The sequence below is a fragment of the Bombyx mandarina genome, chromosome 16, assembly GCF_030267445.1.
Source record: "Bombyx mandarina strain Sakado chromosome 16, ASM3026744v2".
NCBI lineage: Eukaryota > Metazoa > Arthropoda > Insecta > Lepidoptera > Bombycidae > Bombyx > Bombyx mandarina.
Window position 1 is genome coordinate 2,308,777 of NC_143222.1, and position 19,776 is coordinate 2,328,552.

General features: G+C 40.2%; 1 protein-coding gene across 1 annotated transcript; it reads left to right on the forward strand.

Annotated features, from left to right (window-relative positions):
• Window positions 1-9,917: 9,917 nt before the first annotated feature.
• LOC149501209 (uncharacterized) lies at window positions 9,918-18,752 on the forward strand. The gene is given in 8 exon segments (XM_089733933.1): window positions 9,918-10,005; window positions 14,806-14,845; window positions 14,847-14,905; window positions 14,908-14,948; window positions 15,839-16,030; window positions 17,142-17,321; window positions 18,361-18,514; window positions 18,517-18,752. Coding segments are annotated over 8 exon segments (825 nt in total). The 3' UTR covers window positions 18,588-18,752.
• Window positions 18,753-19,776: the final 1,024 nt, after the last annotated feature.

Consider the following 19,776-nt stretch of genomic DNA (forward strand, 5'->3'; position numbering starts at 1 on the left):
ATTTTTATTGGACAAATGTGTTTGTTTCGTTGTAGACTAAGAATTTATAACGAACAGCCAAACTGTGAGAGTAACGTGTAATAAAATCGATTCTGCAAAAGTTAAATTTCCGTTATTACCTTTTTTTATTATCTAGGGTGGATGGGTGGACGAACTCAGTCTACCTGATGCTAAATATTCACCTGTGATCATAGGTGCATCAACAAGATCAATGCCGGCACCCACTCAGAGACATGAGTTCCAAGTGTCAGTTTTTGAGTATAGCGGCCCTTCAAGGCAGAATGGTGGTACTTACCTGTGCTGTCTCATAAGACGCCACCTGCTAGAAATAATTCGGCTATGAAAGTTTTCAGATTTAATTTTTGGGTGGGCTTTCCATTTTTATTACGAATGTCATCATTGCACGGCCGACAAAACCAAAGATAATAAATAGATGCAGCTTTGTAAGATTATATTTAGTAAGTCTAAACCAAGAGTCGTAGGGTTGGGATACGATTGCACGAAAGTATAACATTTTGTCCACGCTCGGGACAAATAATAAGTCGGTTTTGTGGAAGTAATATATACAGTAAGATATAACGTAATATAACATATATATATACATATATTTAGCCCGACAATAACACTTAGATAAAATATTGAATTTTTTTTTTAAAAAAGGCGCCAAACTCGTAATTGAGTGAAAAATGCACAGATAATATAAAAAATGATGACGCCATCCAATATTTCGGTTCAATTATTACTGTACTATATAATTCCTTCGTCGTGGAAGAAGCACGTGGAATTGTGCCAAATACGCAATAGCTTTGAAAACGTGGTCTGCGGGATTCGAACACCGTCATTATCGCGTTGCTTGACACGAATGCACCGGGCTTCTTATCATTTAGGCCACGGCGGCAAAAATTATAAGTTAACCAAGAGGATATTTAAAGTATTATACACTGCGTAAAGTTATTTTTAATGACTGGGAACAAATCACGCACGTTCATCCGACCCCAATTTAGGAACCTCTGTGTTATGGGTGTAATATTATTATAAGTTTAATTTAACTGATAAATAAACATATGAGTTTAAATATTCACATACATAGGTATTGTAGGCAGCGGTCTGCCTCTGCCCCTGGCATTGCTGAAGTCCATGGGCGACGGTAACCACTCACCATGGGCCGCACGCTTCGTCTGCCTAGAAGGGCAATAAAAAAAAACATAGATAATAAACTAATAAACACCCAGACGAAGAGCAAACAAACCTGTTCAGGGAATGTTTGCCTGATGTGGGAATCGAACCCACGACCTGTCGGCACAGCATTCAGGGCCGCTCCAGCGAGTCAGGCAGCCATTAAAGTAGGAGTTTTTTTTTCTTTTTAGTTTGCGGGAGCTTTATTTTCTTTTTTTACCTACCAATGCTGACAGCCTTGAGAGGCTATATTAGCGTTACCCTAGCGTGTATGTGAGCTCTCCGGGCTCAAACCAGGAGGTGTTGCTAACACTGGCCCCAGTAAGAGCACGGCTTCGCAGAACCTAACACCGGATCGGAAACGCGACCCACAGAAGATCCGGCGAGAAACTCAGTGGGCTGGTGGTTAAAGTATGGTCCGTTCACACTCACCGACGTCGGTAAACAAGTCATGGTGTAAACAAACCACTTTATTCTCGTTTCTCTGGTACATTATTTGATTGTTTTACGGATTTGATTTACCGGATTCCGAGAGCTCTATTCGTTGATAAATCTACTATACAGTTAAGTAGAAGTCTTAACATGCGACCACCTCAGCTCTTAAATTTGTAAACACAGTTTGGTATTTGGGTTGGGCGTTATCTCTTTATCGCGAAGCGTTCGATGAAATTTTTTATCAAGGCTGCTAGTGAATGAATACCTCTATATATTGCACCTGTATTAAATACAAAATCAAAAAGAGATTAATACAAGACATGTAACGAAATTAATAATAGATGTTTTCATAAGAGGCGAAATAAAAAGTTAGCATATATTTTTTTAATATTTGGAATAAACAATTACAATGTGTAGACAAAGCGAAGCTTCAATTTGTTTAATACAGCTACGCCGGTAAGAGTAACGCCATCTATCGCCGAATAGTTGAACGAATATCGAAGGATCCAGTAGCATCTAGAACGCTCGAGAAGTACAACGCCATCTATTGTCAGATAGCGAAAACACACAAAAGTCTAGTAACTTTTGTGGAATATTCTCGACGATTCTCGGGATTTCGTCTCGACTATAAAAGCGTTGCAGAGATGGCACGCAGTCAGAATCGAGCCAGTACACGGTAGCAGTCTTTCTCGACATGGAGAAGGCCTTCGACCGTATGTGGCACGAGGGGCTGGTTCACAAGGTCCTCCGTGCGTTCAATATCGGCTGGGGTTCCGGAGGGTAGTGTCCTGTCTCCTATTCTGTATGCCCTCTATACGAACGATATTCCCACGCTGAAGGATAACCTTCGAGCGTGGGAGGAGGACGTGATGTTGGCATTGTTCGCTGACGAGTCTCCCTACTTCGCGTCCTCCCCTTTCCCCTCTGCAGCCATATAGAGGATTCAGAGGCTTTTGAACTTACTGCCCCATTGGCTGGTCCGTTGGAGAGTCGCGGTCAACGTGGGTGAGAATGCGGCGCTCCTCCACGGTCCGGTCCGTATCCGAGTCGTCCCCAAGAAACTCAGTCTCTGAGGTGTGAATATCGAGTTTAAGCCAAAGGTCCGGTATCTGCTGGATGTGGGCTGCGTAGGAGCACTGAACCATATCTTAGCTCATGTAAGGTTTATGATTATTTATATTAACATGATTATATAAAGTCCTGTAGATATTAAGAATCATTATTAAATATGAGGTTTGTATTGCAAAACATTTCAATATTATTGTTTATTAGTTGCTCAATTGACTGCTTTTAAAGTTACGTGACTAAGCCACGTGACCAGTCAAGAGGGGATAGCCGGCTTAGACATATTTAAAAGAGAATGCAGGCGGTCAGAAGACATTAGTTGAATAAGACGCATCAATGTGAAATTGGCAGATTAAATCAGAGTGTGAATAAAGTTAGTCTGTTTAATTTAAATGTCTGACACCCAAAACTCATCTTGAATAAAAGTCGGGTCCCTCTCTCAATTTTAGACTTCTACTATGCTAATTCGGTTAAACAATGTTCTTTTAACTTTTAACAAACTTCAGAATGATCCCTTCTTGTTAGTAAATATTTTGGAGTATCGTTTCGCTCTTTCCGAATACTTATGAACGATTATCGACAGTCATCGATTATCCGTACATCACTAATTCTCGGAGAGTGAAAGGCGACGCGTTCTGCACTGAATAGCGTGCACTCTGCGTGCTGTTTCGCTTTTACTACCCGCGCTTTTGTGTCTAATGCTGCTACCTACATGTGAGTTGAAGGGACGAAACTTAATTATCAACGGTTCTATTACAGCCACGCCTGGGAAGCTAAAAGATTGCTTAGACTCACAGCCCACCTGGTGTTAAGTGGTTACTGGAGCCCATAGACATCTACAACTTAAATGCGCCACCCACCTTGAGATATCTATCCTTAATATTATACTTATTACTTATATTATTACTTATTAATATTATAAAGCTGAAGAGTTTGTTTGTTTGAACGCGCTACTGGAACTACTGGTCCGATTTGAAAAATTCTTTCAGTGTTAGATAGCCCATTTATTGAGGAAGGCTATTTAATTTTATCATATCTTTGCTGGGCTGGCTTTATAATATCACGCTAAGACTAGTATACAAGCGGAGCACTAATAAAGAATGTTTCAAATCGGGGTTTTTCCCTTTTGAAAGCTTCCGCTACGTGCGCTGCAGAAACTGTTAAAGTTTCGCTAAAATAATGTATGACAGAATTGTTCCCCTTTAAAAGATCTAAAAAAAAGTGCACGATAGCATATGTCTATATGTTAAGGTGGGCTCACTATAACTTTTTTATGCTAACCAAATTTGTTCTAAAATAAAGCATTATTTGTGAACTATTCAACGCGGACGAAGTCGCGGACAAAAGCTAGTAAGTTCTAAGGTCTAAACTCTAAAGTATTGTGACAACGGCTGTTCCACCCTTCAAACCGAAACGCATTACTGCTTTACGGCAGAAATAGGCAGGGTGTTGGTACCCACCCGCGCGGACTCACAAGAGGTCCTACCACCAGTGTTTGGTAGTGTAACGACAAAGGGAATATCTCCTACCGAGCGGGTGAAATTGCTCGGTTGACTGATACTCCGAACCTTAGCGTTCGTAACTTGTATACGAGTATATTATGTTGTAGGATTATCATGAAAATGTCACTAGCGAGATTCAGGTATCTGTCAAATGAAGACATGAATGGATGAAGGGGTCAATTACCAATTTTAATTTTTTTGTGTTTTACATTGAATGAAGGTGCTATGTGCCTATAAACCATATTAGACCTAAAAACTTCGGGTTTAAAGGCTATTTTTAGAAATCGTATGTGACGAAGGAGTACGAAGAAAAAGTACAAGTAACAAAAATTTGTTGCCCGTTTTTTCAAAATTAACAAAGTGTATCATATCCCCTTCGTCCACTCACGTCTTCAAATATCTGTGTGTTGTCTGACAGCTGCCCGCCACAAGTGTATCAGAGTCGTTGAAGACTTAGAAGGCGGTATTTTAAGCAATCCAAGAAGTTAGTGCCACAAACGGGGGATCTTTAGTCAATTCGAACTTAGCATGACAGCACTGCGGAGTGATGAAACGAAATCTAAGAAATAATAAGGAAAGTGCTTTTAATGTCAAAAATAACTTGGTATGCTTAGAACATGTCAGCAATGCTGAAACGTAGTCACCTGACCTCTGACCAGCTTGGCTCACGTGGTCGCTCGCTGGCTAATTTTTACTGCGTTCATGGTACTAAATATGTAATAAGACAGGTCAAATTCCGGTCAAAGTTGACCTGCTATAAGACTATAGTACAGCCGCTGGTAAATCGCATTAGTTCTGAAACAGGCTGATGGCGAACAATTGGCAAACATTTAGAAATCATATCCAAACACTAATTGCTGGCGTAGCCGACTTGCGAAACGAGGTGATTAGTGGAAAAGTGTCAATTGCAGTGAGCACCGCATTAAATGGGTCGTGACAATACTGAGCGAGCACGGTAAGCGATGGCCTGCTATGTGGAGTAGAAAATATGACATCGATGTCTCCTCATCGACATGGGTTAAATAGCCACGGTAAACTGTTTTACTGAATAAACAGCGTATAAGCAGTCGCACGCTAACATGGTGATTTCGCAACGTGAATAAAAGCCGTATCAATTGAGTTAGGCATAGTTGTCGTTTTAGTAAAATAGTTGGCGAGCCCGTAATGAAAAGCGTACCACTAACAGTGCTTTTAGGTACCTCAAGCACCGGTCATCGTTGCAGGCGACGGGTCCGACGAGTAAATTAACCCTCAGACACAGCCCACTGAGTTTCTCATCGGATCTTCTCAGTGGGTCGCGTTTCCGATCCGGTGGTAGATTCTGCAAAGCACGGCTCTTGCTAAGGTTCGCAACGTCGTCAGGCTTGAGCCCCGTGAGCTCACCTACTAGTTAAGGTTACGCTGTAATAGCCTCTCAAGGCTCTCAGCTTAGGTAGGGAAAAAAAGAAGGTAGGGGTCGCATCTTGCTTTTCCTTTGATCAGTAGTACCTGCCAATCTTCTAAGCTAATTCTTAATAAATTTTCACATTTGCAATCATGCGTCTAAAACGTTAATAAGTATATACATAGATACGTGCCCGCTGAGTTTCTCGCCGGTTCTTCTCAGCGGGTCGCGATTCCGATCCGGTAGTATATTGATTCGCAAAGCAGCTACTTTTGAGTCGTTAGGTCTCCTTTGGAGGCGCTAGGCGAGGTAGCTGTTAGCAAATCCCACCCCTCCTGGCCGAGCCCTTGGTCGCCCACCTGCCCTGGTAAAACTAAAAAGGCCTCCGGCCACCAGTAATCTCTCAAACATAAACAAAAAATATCGATACGTACTGTTGTATATTTTGAGCGATTTAAGTCAATGGATTAGAGATTATAAGATTATTGGAATTAATTAACTTTTTTAAAGTACTTTTATTCAAATATTTACACTTATTCTATAATTTTGTAAACATTAAATAAATACTATATTGAAAATCTGCACGTTCACTAATCGCGGAATTAACCAACAAAAACATGATTAAAAATATTTATTGAAAATTACATTACATTGCACATCGATAACGCAAGTTCCAATCGGAATGAAAAGCGTGTATGTTTTTGTTTGTCACCGCGTACGACTTAAGGAAAACTATATTTCTAAAATCATAATTTACTTTTTACCTTTTTACCCACTTTTAACACAAACTTTTAACACTTTTTTTACTGGTGTTAGGACCTCTTGTGAGTCCGCACGGGTAAGTACCACCACCCCACCTATTTCTGACGTGAGGCAGTAATGCGTTTCGGTTTGAAGGGTTTTTTTTTTTTTTGGTCAGGAGGAAATCGCCGGACTTCCGCCCTCCACTGGGGACGGCGGGTGGAGCATGTCGGAGTCGAACCGACTAAAACCTGCTGTCGCTCAACAACCAACGTCCAAACCTCACATGAGACAGAACTCATGAAAAGGCAAAGGGGGGAAAGTGAAGTGTTTAGTGCGGAGCACATCTCTCCCATCACCCTCCCCCTCGGACGCCGGACTGGCGGTCTTCGGCGCCACGACCACCAGCCCTCTCGGTCGGTTTGAAGGGTAGGGTAGCCGTTGTAACTATACTGAGACCTTAGAACTTGTATCTCAAGGTGGGTGGCGCATTTACGTTGTTGATGACTATGGGCTCCAGTAACCACTTAACACTTAACACAGGTGGGCTGTGAGCTCGTTCACCCATCTAAGCAATAAATCTAAGCAATAAAAAAAATATCCATAAGTGATATTTCGTATTTCGCGGTTCCTCAATGTAAAGCTTACAAATGTTTGGGGGTCAACAACCTGTGATTACGTGGCAACTGGCCCGTGTCTGACCCTCGATACGCGTTTGTATTATTATAGACCAAGTTTTTTTCGGACCTGGTAAAACCCCCCGAGGTCCCGCCGGACCCAGTGGCTGAAACACTGCAGACTCCAGCTGATTTCAATTTTCTCCTCGCCTTATGTCATTTCATCTTCTCGCATTAAAACTGTATAACCTCAAAACTTACGAAATTTACAAGAGAGTGTTTAAAGGTTTAACATGTGATATTTTTAATATTAATCATCTTTGCAACATTTGTTTTTATTTTTACCAGATACATTATCTGTCTTTTAAAATATGATAAAATTATGTATTACTGTACTAAAAACAATAAAACTAAAACTAAACTACGCTCTTTGACCGTATTATGAGAAAAATACTGGTGATACCAAATGATCTGCATATTAACTCAATTTCGAATATTTTTGGAAATTGTACACTTTCATGCCAAAAGATGATTTATTGATGAAGGTTGACAGTGTCTATTTTAAAAGATTTATTAGAGCTTATAACAGCTTATAGGTAATGTGGCAATACGTTATTTTAGGACTTCGTTCACGGTCTAGCAAGCACTAAGTCGTGGTCTAATCCCTTAACATTTCCACGTGATATTCGAAATGTTTTCAGCATGAATAATAGTTACTTGAAATTCAGAACGAAAGAACATTGATTATACTAATCACCCATAGTATAAAAAAAATTCGCTTTCTCTGTCCCTATATCTGTCTGTCCCTATGTATGCTTAAATCTTTAAAACTACGCAACGGATTTTGATGCGGTTTTTTAAATAGATAGAGTGATTGAAGAGGAAGGTTTATATGTATAATAACATCCATTAAATATTCCGAAGCGAAGCGAGGGCGGGTCGCTAGTATTATTATATTTGGTAATAATAATAATAAACAAATATTATTGATATTATTAATTGAACATGATTATACAAATATTATTTAGTAATAATTGGTTCTATCTCGGTTCAGCGTTTCACTGAACTTATCGTATGCGAGGAAGAGCTCGACGTGCAACCTAACCCGTGAAAACAACGTTTTTTATAAGTTTCGATATGTAGAAGTCTAAGATTAATTTTGCGACGAAGAGCTCGACGAGTAAATTAACCACAGATACAGCCCACTGAGTCTCTCGCTGGATATTTTCAGTGGATTGCGATTCCGATCCGGTGGTAGATTCAGCGAAGCACGGCTCTTGTTAAGACTAGTGTTAGCAAGTTCTCACAGGACGAACCTTGTGAGATCGCTTATTAAACCGGTGAAGCTGGCATACCCGAGTCTACTAGCGATCGAACAGGTAAAACAGTCCAGGCTCGTTTTTGAAATGTTTGTAATGTCAAGGTAACGTAAACATAATAGCCTACTGAGTTTCTCGCCGGATCTTCTCAGTGGGTCGCGTTTCCGATCCGGTGGTAGATTCTGCGTAGCACTGCTCTTGCTAGGGTCAGTGTTAGCAACACTCCGGTTTGAGCCCCGTGAGCTCACCTACACACGTTAGGGTGAAACTGAAATAGCCTCTCAAGGCTATCAGCATAGGTAGGGAAAAAAAAGTAAACATATGAAAACTGTACACATACTTGCCTTAGTCAGTTTATAAAACATTATTATCGTTGTAAACTTTGATAACACCCGACACACGAGTCTGTTTAACGTCGAAGTACTCAGGCGTTCTTTTGAAAATGTATAAAATACCACACGCTGTTGCAACCAACAACGGTTACACATCCATTGTTACGTTGAAATAGCTTTCAGTTGTTTTTTTAATTTATTTAAATGCATAGTTGGATGATATGTCTTAAGTGCGCTGCACCCTGATTGAGAAGCGCACGTAACGCGGAGGCATCAGTGCGTGAAGAATGTAAAACCTTCGGTATAACGTGCCAGTAATGTTACAAGCTAAGTACTCACATATTTCGTGGAGCTCATCCGTCTGACGCGATTGATTACCTTCTTCTGTCCTCTCCTATATTTATTAGCCTCATTTAGTCTGGTACCTTCGCTAGCCCTGTTAGCTTCAGCCGTCTTGTCCTCCAAAACGAACCAATCAGTAACTGAGCCCCGCCGATTCGTTCTCTCACCGGGCACGACACTACTTCTATCACTTAAAACTTTAGACAACTCGTTCTTAAAATCCTCACTGATTTCACTCACTTTGTTCACTTGCAAGATCCTGGGAGACGGGAGAGTGGTGAACGAGGAACTCTTTCTCTTCTCCTGTATAGTCATTTTATTCGTTTAGTGTACGGTTCACTGTCACTGAGATAAGTCTCACTGAATAGTTCCACGGCCTTGTTGAATTCGTCCAGCAGATCTGCCACCGACTCTCGTTTGAATATGGTCTCCACATACGCGCTGGATCCGGATGTCGCGGTGGATATGCTCGAATTGTTGTTCGAAGACTCGGACGGAAACTCTCTGATACTCTTCAAGAAGACTCCATCTTCGTTATCGTAGTATACGTTGGAAATGTATTCCAGGCTCTCGTTGGAAGTCCAAGCGTCTCCCATAGTGTCGCTGCTACCGAATACATACGAATTACTGTTCTTCAAGACAGACTTTTCTTTTGATTCTGATTGACTTGTCTTCTATAGCTCTGGGTAGAAATTCGAAGCTCTTACTCCTCTGATAAATAGGTGAGTCAGTTGCCTTTTTATCCATTTCCTTGTTCCTGAAGAACCAGAAACGTTTATTCGATTTAAGGTCATTATCCGTTTTTCTCTCCTCAACTCTGGTGGATCTTCCTTTGGTCTCTCATCTAAATTCCTTTCGTCTTCAACGATCGTTTCCATTTCGGTTTTTCTTTGTCTTTCCCGAAGAAACTGATTCCCGAGAGTTTGTCGCGGAAACTGAAGGACTTTTTCAATGGCGATACGCTTTCCTCGTCTGATGGCGTCAATATTTCGGGTGAATCGGCAATGACAGGGAGGCAAGCCGACAGCAGCGTCGAAGGTCTGGCGACTAGTTCATTGGAATGTCCTCGCACCGGAACTATGGGAGGTTTCAGTTTGTCCGGCAGCTCACCAAGCAAACCCTCTCGATCAAATACAGGCTCTCGTGTTTAATTTCTTCAAAACATCCGCCTTCCTAATGATTTTGGGCTTATCTTTGTCCATGGCGGCGTTCGCCATCGCCCGACGTATGATGTCGACTGCCTCTTATCGGTCCGCACATATCTTTGATAACTGCGTACCAAGAGATAAACGATAAGGTTCTCTTGTTTTGCCAGATATAGCTATTTACTAAATGTGTTCTGTAAATGACGTTTGCAAGCAATGTAACGTTACGGTAGTTTTGAATGATTATCTGAATTGAATTTCTGGTAAAAGAACTGGATGATGATTTAAGATTTAATCCAAAATACATTTAACACATGCGAGCAATCTTCTGTAAAATCGGTCTTTTCAATGGCTTACAAAGATCTCTCCGCATACTTTCTAAGTTGCATAATGTAGAGTTATATTAAAGATATTTGTCACCTTAACATAATTTTGATTCGTTTGCCCCTAGCCATTGTTGGTGAACAGATCGGATTTGTCACAAGCATTTATGTGTATATCTATACTCTATAGTCACAAGACCCCTACTGATTCCCGCTAAATAGCGATAACCTTTTGCAATTTGCAATTTTTTCAATGTTTATTACAATTTTATCTAAAGAAGCAAGAATTTAAGACTTAATTAATAATAGTCAGTAGTTAATAACGATATTTATTTCACAACACACAACGTTATTACAAGAATAATTAGAACGCCATATTCTTAGTATTCGCGTGTGTTCGGTGTATGAGATAAGATTTTTATCGGTCTTGTCAAAGTATGTTTAAATATATTGGAGGTTTCGTAACGTTAGGGCGACCTCTGTGAGGCAAAGGAAGAACTAATCTGACGTTTCCTAAAACGCAATGTTGACGTTTATAATCTAGAACTCTTGAGTAGGGGTCATCAAACTCTTTTTTAATACGCTTTTATTAGCTTCAGACATATATTATGTTAGTATGTAACGGAATCTTTGAACATGATTTGACCCCCTTCAAAACGTCGGATTAGTTCGAAATTTGGTATACTTAGTATGGAATTGAAAAAATTTAAATTCAACTAAAAAATGAAAATTAATAATAGTTTAAAAAAACTAACAAAATACGCTTTTATAAAAATCCAACTAAAAAATAGAAAATAAATTTTAATAAATTTGAATAGTGTAAGAAAAAATTATATTATCGTAAAAAAGTGTGGGGTGCATGGTATCAGTATTATAAATATTTATGAACAGATATGAGTAGAAGGGTTATTTTTATAATATCCTAAAAAGCACTCCACGCTTTATTTACAATAAAATCATTTTTTACACTCGTTTTAATTCAAATTTATTTCTATTTTTTAGTTGGATTTTCTATAAAAGCGTTTTTGTTAGTTTTTAAAACTACTATTATTCTATACAAACGAATACAGGTGATAGTGCCGGATATTTTACACGACACGCAATGCAAGACAAAATGACGATTGAGGCCGCAATGAATGTTAATTACGTTCAACGCTCTGTCAACTTATACCTACGGCTCTACAACCTGGAACGTGAGGCAATAATCCAGTTAACATCGCGGCCAGAATAAGCCATTGCGACCTTCATACGTTTCGGATTCTGTGGTTACGTGAAACGAACTAACTATAATAAAAAATATAAGGCTTTTCTTAAATAAATTAATAGAATTCTCCAGTTTAGGTGGGCAGATGAACATACGCTCATCCATAGTGTTACTTTTACGCTATCGAGAACGTAAAAAAACTCGCATTTAGCACACAGAGCACTCCAAGATGACGACGATATCTATATTCCGTAATGTATATATGAGTCGTCTATTATCAAAGCGGCCAATCTGTACATTTGGACAAAAAAATTTTATTGATATGTCAATACAGATTTATTTGAATATAACGTCTCCTTCAAAGAATACGGTTCAAAACCTGCATTAAATAAAGGTTAATACTTAACCTGTTATTTATCTAAGATGTCGTTCCGAAGAGTTTTGTGACTGCCAATGGAATACAAAGTCAATAATTCGTTTTTTCTGATTACCAATCATTGTCCAAAAGTCAGATTGCCGCCTTTGATAATAGTCGACTCATATGTACTTAATAAACAAAAACCCAACAGTTAGTTTAAACGGTATTAAATCGATAGTTTCGTTTCCATGACAACCAGTTTTTTCATCACGACGCTGTATCAGTTTTATCCTAAACGTACAGTCGTTATAATATAATTACTGTCGTCTTATAGATTGTTTAATTCTTATTTATTATGTCCTAAAAGGATTCGGCACATACGTCAAACCTATCTTATATATCCTATTAATATAGGCCGAACGTAATGTTTTCAGTTCACTTTTTCAAATGCATTTTTATTTGTAGACGTGTGTTACTTAAAATTTAGTGTTTTTTGTTTTTATTTATTCAATGTTAGTACAGCATGTTCTTGAAGTGTGATTGAGTCTATAGAAACGTGGACATTGCGTTGAAATTAGTAATTTTGTTTATACAGTATTTTGTCAGTTATTGTATTAATTTAACAGACCGTTCGGATATTTTAATTGTGCACGGAAATATAAAGAGTAATAATTTTATTTTAAATAAAAGTAACATATTATATTATTTAGTTTAAAAAAAAAAAAAAAAAAGAAATGCTTTATTAACAACCGAACTAAAATTTAAACTAATCATTCTTATATCCGAATTGGAATATTAGATCCATGTAATACTAATTTATGTGATAATTACGTTCAAAGATTCGTTACATAACATTTAGATAGGGATCAAGCTAATGAAAATACATAGACTAGAGTTGAAGATCAGCATACGGCTCACCCGATGGCGAGTGGTCACGCATATAAGATCATTGATTATGAAGTTTTTAGATCGAAAAAGACCAAATAGCAATAGCGATAATTTTAAGTTAAAAATGTAATATATCGTGGCTAATCGACATAGATTATTAGAGATCACTCTCAATAGAACTGGAAACTGAAACGCATGCTTGTTATGCCATCACTAATGTTGATTAATCTAGACTAACACGGAAGTGAAGTAAAGAGTATTATTTTGCAGCACAGACAAGCAGAAGAGAATAAACTCTTAACAAAACAATTAGTTACCGAACTTTCGAGGAACACTCGCTAACGTAACACATCGTGATTATAAAGTTCACACGCCAATTCAATTGTAACGGGTTTAATATAATGGTTTTTGTTATAAAATAATAACTGAGACGCCAAGACGGATTGGCCCTCGCCGAGAAGAGTTCTCCGGTTCGGAGAAAAATGGTGCGTTTATTCACTATTTTTATTTTTATTGCTTCAATGGTGGACGAGCTCATAGCCCAACTGGTTATAAGTGGTACTGGAGCCCATAGACATCTACAACGTAAATGCGCCACCCACTTGAGATATAAGTCTAAGGTCTCGAGTATAGTACAACGGCTGCCCTATCCTTCAAACCGAAACGCATTACTGCTTCACGGCAGAAATAGGTCCTACCACCAGTAAGAACTGACTGTACTATTTACATTTGTGTGAATGACGATATGTAAGAAAGGGGAGTGGTTATTGAGATGACGGCTGATAGAAGAGAATGGAATAGAAAAATTCGCTGTGCCGACCCATCTAGTGGATAAGGTGGAGACAAAGAAGAAGAACACAGACGTATCGTAATCTAGATAATCGCGCCGTGTCATTTCTAAAATATGATATTTTTCAGTACAAAAATAACCTACCGCACGTTATCTTCTCAAGTGCAGAATTTTTCTCAGCAAAAGATCGCGGCATTAAAAATAAAACCAATAAAACGCACTTTTACAGTTAAAGCAATGTATGTATTGTTAAATTTAAACTATGTTTTCTAATACCTAAACAATAGAAAATACCTCATTATAAAAAATTCGCCTTTATGTTTAACCTCACGGTATCATTATATCCGCTGTAGTTTCAATTCAATCGAAAAAATACACATTCACACAAACGAAATGAACAAACTGACATTTTTTTTTTATATGAAAATATACAAAGACGAGATTCGTGAATGCCTTCAAACTTTTGGGAGGCGATTTCTCCATTAGCATTTGACTGTTTCCGGGTTTCGTCGAGCATTCAAGGAAAGAAAAATAAAGTAAATAAGTCAAAGAGATTTACTATCTATACATATAAATTAAATTGGAGTGTCTGTTTGTAATATGAAATAACCGCTTTTACTACATGCATATGAATATATATACGTACATACATCAAATAACATTTTACAATTTTGTCTGTCTGTCGTTTGTTCCGGCTAATCTCTGGAACGGCTGGACCGATTTTGACGAGGCTTTGATTTGATATAAGGAGTAACTAGGCTACTTTTTTAGACTAGCTTCGTCCCGAGGCGTCACCCGCGGTACGAAAATAACCGCGAGTAACATAGCGGACTCAGCTATCAACAATAAAATTTAATGTTTCCGAAGCGAAGCGAGGGCTCGCTAGTCTTTCATATTATTATATACAAAGTCAGATCACATAACCTAACGTCTATTATCATCGTCATTTTTTTTATGCACAGGATACACGATATTTTTAAAGTCGCCAATATACCTTGCAAATGCCTATATACCAGTTTGAAAAACGATTTTTTTCCTTTCGGCTGTTACCGGACAAAGATAATTGTTAGATGTTTTATAATGTTCGCATTAATAATTTGCCTTGATACGTATTAAACGTAAGTAAACGAACAATACTACAAATAGTTTCAGCTCCTAATTTGTCGCAAGTCCTGGGCCTGTAGACTACGATAGCAGCATCTTGGACTCAATCCCGGAGAGGGAATGCTGGCTCACTGGCGAAGAAGCGAGAAGAAAACGACGAAAGAGAACGTCTTGCCGACCAGTCAGGAAGATGTGGCAGAAAGAAAAGGAAGAAAGAGAAATGGTATTTTTTTATTCGCCCTATTCTTCACGGATCGCTTGGAACTTCTGGGTCTGCGGAGGACTTCATTCCCTCTGTACTTTGTACTGTATGTTCTATGGAGAGTGCTTTAGAATGAATGATGATGATGATGAGTGAGGGTAGCCGTTGTACTATACTGAGATCTTAGAACTTATATCTCAAGGTGGGCATTTACGTTGTGGATGTCTATGGGCTCCACCACACAGGAGGCTGAGAGCTCGTCCACCCATGTAAGCAATAAAAAAAATAAAAAATATACCGTCATCTCGTTTTACCATCGCACCGCCCACCACCTAGAGTCTATCCACTACCTGGACTACTATCGCGCTTCCAGAGATCTTTTTGCCCACGTACCATCTGGCTTTGGAATGATTCCCCTCACGGTGTTTCTCGAGCGCTATGACATGTCCTTCTTCAAACGAGGCTTGAAGAGTACTTAACGGTAGGCAGCGGTTTGGCTCTGCCCCTGACATTACTGACGTCATTGCAAGAGAAAACGTTACAAAATTATTAAATTAAAAACGGAACCTGCAACTAAAAACTAAGTTTTGACTCCAATAACAATCCGGACTCAGTACAGTGCTGTCAGTACAGACAGCCGCTGCTTCAGTCGGCATCGCGAACGCGCCGCTTGGACACTGGATGCAAACAAACAACAAATAATCGAGTGTTTTCATTTTTTTATAGCTCGATGTTCGATCACGGCCTATCTGGTGTTAAGTGTTTACCGGAGCCAGCATAATGTAGGCATAACGCAGACCGTTCGGATTCACAAGTCGTTTCGCCACCAGTAAATTGCATTTATTATAATTTTATTATACTTGTTATAATTGTATTGTCCTTATTTTGTTAACCATTCAAGAATGCGACAGGTAGAAGCGGAAACATCTGAACAATACAAACGTTACATTCACGCAAAAAGACAGCACGAGCGCTCTCGGCTGGACTACTCGAGGTTCCAGAGGAGCTTGGAGCAACAGCTGAAGAGAGGACAGCTTGTAAGCTGCATCAAATTTAAGGAACGTCGTAGCGCCGACCTGCTGGCCTGGCATGATGATAAGAAGGTGACGTATTTGATCAGTTATCAGGACTATAACTTAAGTTTTGACGTAATACTGACAGACCTTAACACAAATCAAATCAATATAAAATCAAATAAAAAAATTATATACTTGTTGAACGTCAAAAAGAACTACCGCCAATTCACAAAACTAGCCTCCGTCCTAAGAAGAACTGGCAAAAAATCAGCGGGCCTGTTTTTTTTTTTTTTACAACTTATGCTTATTGAGTTACTCGCCGGGTCTTTTCAGTGGGTCACAATTCCGATCCGGTTTTAGATTCTGCGAAACACTGCTCATGCTATAGTAACTGTTAGCAAATTAGTCAGGATTGCGGCGTTGAAGTGGCAGTGGTCAGGGCACAGGGCAAATGATTTCATTAAGACCGCCTATTGTACAAACGTATCTGCTTGTTGACTGTTTTCTGATGTTAATTGCGTTCTGGTGTGCAATAATGTTCTCTCACACACACACACACACACACACACACACACACACCACGCACGCACGCACGCACGCACGCACGCACGCACGCACGCACGCACGCACGCACGCACGCACGCACGCACGCACGCAAGCACGCACGCACGCACGCACGCACGCACGCACGCACGCACGCACCCACACACACACACGTACACACACGCACACACGTACACACACACACACACACACACACACACACACACACACACACACACACACTCACCACACACACTCACACACACACACACACACACACACACACACACAAACACACACACACACACACACACACATTGCTCGTACAACGGATGGGGCCGAAAAGATCTTGAGTGGCGATCGCGTACTGGAAAACGTAGCGTGGGTAGTCCTCGCACCAGATGAACCGACGACCTATTGAGGTTCGCGGGGATCCGCTGGATGCAAACAGCGCAAGGCCGATCTTTGTGGCGAGGCTTAGGGGAGACCTATGTCCAGCAGTGGACGTCTATGGTCTGATAGAATAGAGCCCCGTGCGCACGCCTACACGTTAGGCCTTCCAGGTTACCAGCATAGGTAGAAAAATAAAACCACTCATTTTGATTTGAATGCCAAACGATTCACTATGTGCTCAGATGTTATTTATGTCTTCTAGGCTACGGAGACAATGGGCAAAGCGTTGGAAGATGAAGCGAGGGCTATTTTAGCTGCCGATAGACGGTCGCGTTATGTAGAAGCCGAACAGTGGAAGAAACAAGTCGAACTTTTGGACGTGAAGAGACGTGTCCATGATGCCAGCAAACGTAGGGAGGAGATGTTGAGAGACGCATCACAGGTAGCTATTTGACTTTTGAGTCACACAGTATGGCCCTTTTTATTTCGGGCTGGTGGCCGAGCCTCATGACAGTTTGCCCCAGGATAGTGGTCGGCAACCCGCGGCTCTATGGCTCCTCGGCTAAGACTCTTCCGCGAAATTTTTACACGCTTTAGGTTATTAGCTTCACTAGTATGTTTGTAAATGACTCCTTTAGACGCGATTGACCCACTTTAAATGACCAGATTTCATTCAAACTTTGTAGATTTATCGAGGTCCGATGACAAATCAAAATTAAAAAAAAATATTAAAAAATTGAAATTCAACTAACAAATGAAAAATAAATAATAGTTTAAAAAAACTAAAAAATACGCTTTATATAAAATTTCGGGCTTTTTTTACAATACAATATATATTTGTTTACACTATTTTTAATTTATTAAAATTTATTTTCTATTTTTTAGTTGAATTTTATATAAAGCGTGTTTTTTTGTTTTTTTAAACAATTATTTATTAGTTCAGGCACGGAATGTTATCTTGCCTTGTAAGAAACGAATAAATGTTTTTGACACGTAAGGCTATAAAAGTATAATATTTAAAAAAAAAAAGAATGGCTCTATGAATAAATTTCAATTGTGTGTTATCTATATTTGGCTCTGTTTGTTGACAAGGTTGACCGACCACTGATCTAGGACAACCATCTGCTCATGATAATCTCAAGAATCTTACATTTCTATGAAGAAAAACAGCTGCAGCTACCTTCAGTCTGTGGAACATGCGTCCTTTAATTTTACTACCTTCAATTTCAATTTTTTGTATAAAATTGGTGCACGATATTTGTAATCCGATTTTTTCGCAAAATTATTGAAACATTTTTTTTTATTGCCCTTGTAGGCAGACGAGCGTACGGCCCACCTGATGGTGAGTGGTTACCGTCGCCCATGTACTTCAGCAATGCCATGGGCAGAGCCAAGCCGCTGCCTACCGCTTAATACTCTCCACAAGCCTTTAATAAACATGAGCTTTCAATAAACAAATCTGTAATACTTATATACTTCAGCGTCTGGCGATTACGAACGCTCTTAGCATGTGGGAATCTTCGCTGCTGCGTCAGGAAATATCTGCAATGGAGACGGCCCGCAGGGCGGAGCATGCTGCGAGAGCGGCCCTTACTGATGCGAGGAGCTCCCGACTGGCCAAGGACAGGGGAGGACACTCCGGAGAGCAAGGAAGATGGCAGCCCTCACTGCCAGGATGAGGGAAGCCATTATAACGGGGAGGTCTTGAGAATTAAGCAGTCTCTTTCTTTAAATTCATTTTATTGTGTTTTTAAGTGGAAATTTAACTAATTTTTTTGTAACAATAAATGATTTGTATTCATTTAACAAATGTATTTGAAAATAGATTTGTTAAGCCACACTTATTAACAATGTATAACCCAGAAAAGAAAATATCTTTTTTTAATCAATCTGATTAAAAAAAGCATTGAAGAAATAAAGAAGATTAATAATATTGGTACCAGAATTGCAACTATTCCTGTCACAAAGCAGCGACGTATCCAGTTCGGAAGCTGGGTCAGCTGTTACACAATATAGTTGAGACTCCGACCTCATGTCTCAAGGTGGACAGCGGCGTTCATGTGTTAGGGGGTTGATGCTTCCCGCTTCCGTAGGTTTAACCCGCGATTCCCTACAAGTAACCCCTGGGTGGTGCTAAACGGGAGCCGACAACCAATCGGTGGTAGGACCTAGTCGACTGGCTGGCGACCACCTCAACTAGGTCTGCCGCCAAATGCCTAGTGTGTTCGCATGTGGGTTGGAAGCCAGTTCTATTCCTTTCTTCCTCTCCTTGTTGGGGGTGAGTCTTGTGATACTTGAACATGCGGAGCAACGTGCGCGCAGTCCGCGGGGCGTGGTTGCTGACGGGGTATAGGGAACCGTGAACGGTGCCTGCCGCCGCCGCCGGTCAGTAGGGGGATGACCTGGGTGTCACAACAAAACTCCGCCCAGAAGCTGTCCCGCCAACCGGTGCAAAATCCTGTCTGCGGGTCGTCGTGCCGGAGTCGGAGACCGGAGTGGGTCCGGCGATCGTATGCAGGGTGGACTGGGGGCCTTCCATGCCTGCGTCAGCTTCTCGCGCAACCCGGATCGAGTGTTCATTGTGCCCTGCGCTTTATTCAGGTATTGCCTTGATCTCACCTCTAGCATCCTATCCTCCAATCCTTACTCTCCAACTAAATTATCATGAAAGTCGACAAAAGAAAAAGAGTTTTTCGGCGGATCCCCATTCCACGTTTAATGTGGATTTCAGCAATGTCAGGGGCCTACACAGTAACCTTGACGCCGTACATCACCACCTTGAGACGGCGCAGCCTGCCCTCTTTTTCCTGACTGAGACGCAGATATCTGCCCCGGACGATACGTCGTACCTCGGATACCCCGGCTACGCATTGGAGCACACCTTCCTGCGTAAAGCC